Here is a 7,918-nt window from a genome sequence, read left to right as displayed (position 1 = left end):
GGTGGAGGGAACCGAGAGAGGAGAGGCGGAGAATGGGGTCCGAGGAGGAGAGGAAGAGGGAGAAAGGGAATGAGTTGGAGAGAAGAAGGGGAAGAAGAGAAGAGGATTAGAAAGGGGGTGTAACTGCGCGGGAGCGGGGGAGAGCGGCACAGGGAGGGGAGAAGTGTGGAGTAGATGGGAAGAGTGTGAGTAGTAGGGGAGAATGGCGATGCGAGTAGAGGAGGAGAATAGGATAGGAGGGAGGGTAGAGAGGGAAGGAATGGATGAAATTATGGGGGAGTGAGAATGGGGTAGATTGAATGCGGAGACGTGGAGTGTCGTCACATGGTTGAAGTCGGCCAGTCAGGTTCTGGACAGAGACGTTGGATCTCTTCAGGAATATCAGGGTATAAAAGTGCAGACTTCTCGCAGATGAATCTGTGTTTCCTTTCGAAAATGATACTCTGTTGGTACGAGTGGGACTTACTGCAGTTGGGCGATCCATGGGACATCTCGTAGAGAAGATAAGAGGTCACATTCCTATCAAAGAGGGTTAGACAGTTTCAACAGAGACAAAACAGATCTAGCAGACAACCGGAGACCGTCGCCAAACTAATCCCACTAATTTGTGCTATCCCCACAGCCCCATGTCAGTCTCTAGCTAATCCCATAACACCGCGCTCTCCCCACAGCCCCGACTACATCGCCGTGCGAATCCCACTGCATCACTCTCTCCGACAGCACCGAGTCAGTTTCCAAACTAATCCCACTCTACCATCCTCTCCCGCCCACCTTGCATCAGTCAACAGACTAATCCCACTGTCGCACTCTCCCTAAAACCCTGCATCAGTCTCCAAACTTCTCTCACTGACCCACTCTCTCCCCACAGATCTGTGTCAGTACTCAAACTAATATCAGTGCCCGACTCTCTCCCCACGGACCTGTGTCAGTCTCCAAACTTATCCTACTGACCCACTCTCTCCCCACGGCCTTGTGTCAGTCTGAAAACTAACCCCACCGTCCGACTCTTTCCCTACGGCCTCGAGTCACTCCCACACCAACGACCCGTAACAGTCCAAACCTCACCCGTCTGCGCATTTTCCAATCCAGTAGGAGCCGTGTTCATCGTCGATAAAATTGGAAACAAAATCCTGTGAAATAAAATCCCTTCGATTACTGTGCATGTAACGCCCTGGGAAATGTTACTGCTGATGTAATGGTTTCTCTGCAGCAGCAGTGTTTTGGGGTTTTATTGTTGTTTAGTGCGATCGTGAACAATGGCCAGATCAGAAATGCTGCTCAAGTCAACTAGTTCCCAGAGAGAACTCGGAAAGGCCAAACTGGTGGTTCACTGCTGCTCAGCGATAAAACATAAAAATATCATATATACTCTTAAGAAGCATTAAAAAGTAGTAGAAATACTGGAGCCATGATGATTATGATGGCCTCCACTGGACAGAGGGAATTATGTTGTTCTCCTGTTAAGGATCCGGCCTGGACACTGGGTTGAAGGGCCTCTGCTGGTAGCTCTGGATCACGACAGTCTTTAACTTCTGTTATCTTTCACCTGGCCATGTGGGTTCTGGCCCAGCCCCTTTCCTTTTTTTGGAATTCCTCCAATTACCTGCTCGTCTCCTCATTTGCGCCCACCTGTTTCTAATTTTCACTCATTACCCCGCCCATTTCAACCCCGCCTTGACTAGCATTCTCTGCCAGTTCGTCCCAGTTCTGACCTGTGTCGTTCCAGCCCGACATCACGGCTTCTGCCAACCGATTTTGCCTGATTCTGCGTCTTGGATTTTGCCCGTTCTTGTACCTGATTCTTGCCTGTGCGCTCTGGATTTGTCTGCTGTCGCCTGACTGCCTTTCCTGGTTTTGACCTCTGCCTGCGTTTCGGATTCGTGCCTGCCTTCTGTTTTTGAAAGACTGTTGCCTTTGTGGTCGCTAATAAATCCTGGTGAAAAAGTATTCATTGGTCTGCACTTAAGTCCCACCGAAACCCGGCACCTCCATAATTCAAAGAAATTGAAGGATAATTTTTTAGGGCAACAAAACGTGACGGGAGCACTTGGAACTAATAACTAATCCCTATCGGGAGAAAATAGCACCTGCTTTTTTTCCCGCACTTTTCTCCGGCAGTTTAAGGATTATGTCCAGCCGGAACATAACTCACAAGCGCTCTTGAAAGTCAGGTATTAACTCTACCTGCGAAAACCAAACATTGCCATCCGGGTCCCCTGCATGATCGCTTATGAAGAAGCATGTGACTTCCCTCCCAGAGAGGATAGGAGTTTGTGCACCCGGCTCTTGAAGGCTTGGACCCATCGTCGCAGTTGTTTCCAACCACAGCGTCTGGAAGGCTGTTCCACATTCTGATCGCACAGTGAAGGAAGCTTCTATCCAGTGTCTCGCATCAGGCATAGAAAGAGCATGAGCATGCACAGATAAACTAGATCGTGCGGTGCGCCGTCTCTCAGAAGCTGAAGACAGCATGACGCGAGGTTCTGCAGGGCTGTGGCTGGTCTGCATTTTGTATAACACAGCAGCTGCAGCAGGCTGTCGTCTGTGCTGGAAGCTGCTGACAGATAGATTCTCTCGAGCTGTTCTGACTCGAGATAATGGGCCCTTGGGACTGTGTGGCCTCCCACGATGGGGATGGTTTAATTTCTTGTGTGTCCGGGAGCCTGGGTTCCATGGCTTTTGTTCGAGAAAAGATGCCGAGAGACGATGCCAGAACGGGGAAGTCGGAGACTGCAGGCTTGAGCGGACTTGGAATGGAGTCGAGAGGTGACGACGCCCGTGGGAAATTGATGGAGAACGAACGGACGGGAAAAGAGTGAGCTACAGCGAGCGCTTTAGACTGTTTCGTTAAAATGGGCCCTTTTTCTCTTCGTTTTCGATGCTGACCCTACAGTTAAATTAAGAACCCTGAAGCTCTATCGTTTAATTGCATACGGTGCACTGCTCGTTATTTCGTGGGATTGATTTGTAACCGGGCAACACATCACGGTACATCCACACAAACGAGATTTCTCAGTTTGGCCGGGCCGGAGGCAGTGTTGCCCCCGACCCCCAGACAAACGCATGCTGGTCGAACTTGAGGGTAACAATTACCCTCTCTCCATGCCTGACGGCAGGAAAAAGTGAAGAGATGGGACAGAGATGGAATGACCCAGCGTCTGATCCTTGGACTGTGTGATGGGACTTTGTGGAGGGAGATTCACTCTGTGTCTGACCCCGGTACTGTGTGATGGGGCGGTGTGGAGGGACTTAATTCTGTCAGACTCAAAAAGCTCTATATTTGTACCGTGGAGAGCATTCTGACAGGCTGTATCACTGTTTGGTATGGAGGGGCTACTGCACAGGACCAAGAGGAGCTACAGAAGTCCGTAATTCTAGTCAGCTCCATCTTGGGAATTAGCCTACAAAGTACCCAGGACATCTTCAGGGAGCACTGTCTCAGAAAGGCAGCGTCCATTATTAAGGACCTCTACCACCCTGGGCATGGCCTTTTCTCACTGTTACCATCAGGTAGGAGGTACAGAGGCCGGAAGGCACACACTCAATAATTCAGGAGCAACTTCTTCCCCTCCACGATCCGATTCCTGAATGGACTTTGAGGATTTGGACATTACTTCACTTTTTACAACATTTTTTCTACACAATTTAAATGATTAATATACGTGATTGATTTGTTGTTGTTTTTTTCATTATGTTTTATATTTTTATTATTCTCTCGCTCTCTCTCTGCTGGATTATGTGTTGCATTGAACTGCTGCTGCTAAGTTAAGTTTCACGTCACATGCCGGTGAAAATAAACCTGATTCTGATTCTGATTCTGGAGGGAGTTCCACTCCGTGTCTATCCCCGGGATGTGTGAGTGACGGTGTGCAATGATTGAATCTTTGTTAAACCCCGGGAGTGTATGATTGTTCTCCATATCGCTTCTCACGGTGTGACACATACCTTTTCCTTGTTTGAATTGATTTCGAGGAGACTTGCATCAACGTTTGAACAATGATTCCTCGCTGCATCATAAGATTTCTCCAAGGTGGATATGAAATAACACCGATCTGCGCTTTCGGTCCAGTTCCCAGGACACCTTTCCTCTGCAAATCAGGAACGAAGAACAGTGAATCTCCCTCCATTGCTCCCATCGCACACTCCCGGAGTCAGAGGTGGAGTGAAGCTTCCTCCACACCGTCCATTACAGACTCCCAGGATCACACACAGATTGAGGCTCCCAGTGAACTGCCCCAGTACACGTGCCCGGGGTCTGATACAAACTCCCCGCACAGCCTCCTATCACGCATTCCCGTGGTCGGACTGAAATTGAAGCTCATGCGCAATGTCCCATTACACTCTCCTGGTGTCAGACTCAAATTAAATCTCCCTACACGACACCCAATTACACACTCTCGGAACCCGTCACAGGGTGTCGGTCCCTCAACTGCTTCCCATCACAAACTTCAAGAGTCAGTTACGTGCTCCTTCCCGCCATGCTGTCACAGATTTCCTGAGGGATAGACACAAATCGAATTTGAATCCACAGCGTCCGGTCACACACTCTCGGAGTGAGAGCAGACTTTAGCTCCCTCCGCAACTTCCAATCATGCAACTCGTTGCCAGACACCGAAGGAGTCTCCTTCAGCACTGTCCCATCACAGAATCCAGTGGACAAACACAGAGTAGAACTCCCTTACACTGTTACATCATACCCAGCCAGGGTCAGGCACAGAGTGAAGCTCCCTCCACTGCGTCCCATTACTCACCACCGTGGTCAGACATAGATTAAGATCCCTCCACACCTTTCCATCACACACTTCCGGGATCAGACATGGAGAGAAGCTCCCTCCACACCGTCCCATCACACACTCCCGGTGTCAGAGTAAAACTCTCTCTCCACGGTGTCACAACACCATTCATTGATCAGACATGGGGTGAAGCTCTCTGGATCCTGTCATATCATACAACCCGCCTGTCAGAAACAGGGTGAAGCTGGATCCATACCGTCACATCAGTGATTCCCGGAGCCAGACATAGCGTGAAGCAGTAATGTTACGTCTCACAATCCCGTGGGGAGACACAGAGTGACACCACCTCCACAACGTCCAATCACACTCTCCTGGGTTCAGTAATAAAGTGAAACTTCCTCCACGCAACACCATCACACACTCACCGGTCAAACACAGAGTGAATCCCCTTCCATAACATCTCTTCACTCACTCCCGATGTCAAGCACAGAGTGACGCTTCCTCTCTCTATGCCTGGTCTGTGGTGAAGAGCGGGTTAATGAGGGGGATGACGCCTCACCTCTTCTGCTGATCAAGAATTCACAGATTTGAGCCATGCTGTTCTTGACGGATCTGAGCTTCGTTTTTATCTCAGTGATCTGGTGCCGGAGATCGTTGTGCATTCGTACAAGAACGGACAGATTGGTTTTGAGCGCAGTAAGATTCTTGAGACAGGTTTTCTCGGAGTGATTCAGGTGGGATATCTCAGAGACCTTGGTTTGAAGGGTTGAGTTTAACTCATGGCAGTTTTGGTCGAGGGTGGGTCTGAGACTGACGAATCTGTGATACTGAGAGAGATGGTGAAGGATGTTTAGCGTTTACAGTGACACGTGAGTCAGCATCATGCTACCGAGTGGGTCTCAGAGAGTGTTATGCCAGTGTCACGGTGAATGGTGTCACACTGAGAGGCGTCGGCGTGTCGTGTCACGCTGAGGGGTTTATCAATGCCCCAGTGAAGGTTTTGTTGTTATATTGGGTGTCTGCGGCAGTATCGTGAAGTGCATATTCGAGTTGCAGTGAGGGACGTGTCGGTGTCACTGTGATAGGTGTTTCTGAGCCCCGGCGAGAGTTGTGCCGGGTCACAATGAAGTGAATCCCGATGGCACGGCGAGGGAAATGTCAGAGTGAGGGAACTTGTGACGTCACGGTGAGTGGAGTAACTGTGTCATGGTGTGGGGTGTGCTACTCTCACAGAGAGGGGTGTGTCTGTGTCACGGTGAGAGGCATGTCATGGCCACGGTGCGTGTGACAGTGTCAGAATGAGGTGTGGGAACTGTGTCCAGTTCTGGTCACCTCACTATAGGAAGGATGTGGAAACATTGGAAAGGGTACAGAGGACATTTACCAGGATGCTGCCTGGTTTAGATAGTATGCATTATGATAAGAGATTAAGGGAGCTAGGGCTTTACTCTTTGGAGAGAAGGAGGATGAGAGGAGACATGATAGAGGTGTACAAGATAATAAGAGGAATAGATAGAGTGGATAGCCAGCGCCTCTTCCCCAGGGCACCACTGCTCAATACAAGAGAACATGGCTTTAAGGTAAGGGGTGGGAAGTTCAAGGGGGATATTAGAGGAAGGTTTTTTACTCAGAGAGTGATTGGTGCGTGGAATGCACTGCCTGAGTCAGTGGTGGAAGCAGATACACTAGTGAAGTTTAAGAGACTACTAGACAGGCATCTGGAGGAAATTTAAAATGGGGGCTTATATGGGAGGCAGGGTTTGAGGTTCGGCACAACATTGTGGGCCGAAGAGCCTGTACTGTGCTGTACTAGTCTGTGTTCTATGTTCTATGTTCTGTGTAATTGCCTCAGTGAGCGGTGCATCGGTGTTATGTTGAGCGGTGATACTGTCTCGGTAAGGGGTGTTACAGTGACGTGTGGGTCTTTGTCATGAGGCGGTGCTGAGAGGATCACGTTGAGGAATGTGAAGGTGCCACGGTGTACGGTACCTCAGTGTCAGAGTGAAGAGGGTTTCGGTGTCATTGTGAGGTGCGTTTCGGTGTCGCCTTGAGGAGTTTATCAGTGATACGGTCAGGGGCATGTCGATGTTACAGTGAGTGTTACGTTGCGGTCAGTGTGACTGCCACGTGTTGTCACGGCGATGTTCCGCATCCGTGCTGCGGTCAGCAGTGTATCTGTGTCTCGTGGATGATCGTGACAGTGCTACAGTGACAGCATTGTTCATGTTATGGTGAATGGCGTGACGGTGTCAGGGTGTGTCTTCATTGTGTTCAGGTGAAGACCGTGTCTTTATCACGGTTAGGGATGTGTCCGTGATATGGTGGTCGGTTTTAATCCTTGTTACAGTAAGGGACGTGTCGGTGTCGCTGTGGTGTTTTACAATAACAATTTATTCCACTCTCTTTATTTATGGTCTGACTCCACACGGAGATCGTTCCACTCACCATGGATCGAGAGTCCGATCACTATCAAGATGAGGGCGGACGTGACTAGACAGAGTAGGCAGATCAGACGGAACGGTCTATTTCCGATCTTCAGTTTCGACTCCTGTTCATGCGCACCTGTGGAGAGACCATACGGCCATAGGACCATATGATATGGGAGCAGACGTAGGACATTCGGACCTTCGAGTCTTCTCGGATATTGAATCATGGGCTGATCTAATTCTACCAGTCATCCCCACTCGCCTGCCTTCTCCCCATACCCTTTGAAACGTTAGCTAATCAAGAACGTATCTATCTCTACCTTAAATGCACCCAATGACTTGGCTTCCACAGCTGCTTGTGGTAAAGAAAATCCACGGATTTAACACCCTCTGACGAAACGAATTTCACCGCATCTAAGTTCTAAAAGGACGCCCTTCAATCCTGAAGTCGTGCCCTCTTGTCCTAGACCCCGCTACCATGGGAAATAACATTTCCATATCTAATCTGTTCAGGCCTTTCAACATCGGAAAAGTTTCAATGAGGTCCCCCCTCATTCTACTCAGCTCCAGGGAAGGCAGCCCAAGAGCTGCCAGATGTCCCTCATCGAGATCTTCTCTGAACCATGTCTTATGTCAGTATATATCAGGAGCCCAAAACTGCACACAATACTCTAACTGTGGTTTCAGGGGTGCTTTTTGATGCCTCAACATCACATTGCAGTTCTTACATTCTAGACCTTTAGAAATGAATGTCAACAT

The 7,918-nt window shown here is 49.3% G+C and overlaps 1 protein-coding gene across 1 annotated transcript; it reads right to left on the bottom strand.

The window, feature by feature from the left end:
- Positions 1-216: 216 nt before the first annotated feature.
- Positions 217-5,544, bottom strand: LOC140207235 (C-type lectin domain family 9 member A-like). Its single transcript, XM_072275669.1, has 4 exons — positions 5,293-5,544; positions 3,946-4,088; positions 1,066-1,130; positions 217-519 (listed from the first exon to the last, which is right to left on the bottom strand). The coding sequence occupies exons 1-4, from the start codon at positions 5,393-5,395 to the stop codon at positions 321-323; spliced, it is 510 nt and encodes a 169-aa protein (XP_072131770.1). The 5' UTR covers positions 5,396-5,544; the 3' UTR covers positions 217-320.
- Between the last annotated feature and the right edge of the window lie 2,374 nt (positions 5,545-7,918).

Source organism: Mobula birostris, chromosome 13, assembly GCF_030028105.1.
Source record: "Mobula birostris isolate sMobBir1 chromosome 13, sMobBir1.hap1, whole genome shotgun sequence".
NCBI classification, from domain to species: Eukaryota; Metazoa; Chordata; class Chondrichthyes; order Myliobatiformes; family Myliobatidae; genus Mobula; species Mobula birostris.
This window is presented reverse-complemented; position numbering and strand designations above follow the sequence as displayed.

Excerpts from the sequence above, each read along its gene's own strand:
- LOC140207235 (XM_072275669.1), bottom strand. The coding sequence starts at position 5,395 with ATGCACAACGATCTCCGGCACCAGATCACTGAGATAAAAACGAAGCTC. Across the intron at positions 4,089-5,292 it reads ATTCTTGATCAGCAGAAGAG|AGGAAAGGTGTCCTGGGAAC; the intron begins GTGAGGCGTCAT and ends CCTGATTTGCAG. Across the intron at positions 1,131-3,945 it reads TCAATTCAAACAAGGAAAAG|GATTTTGTTTCCAATTTTAT; the intron begins GTATGTGTCACA and ends TTTATTTCACAG.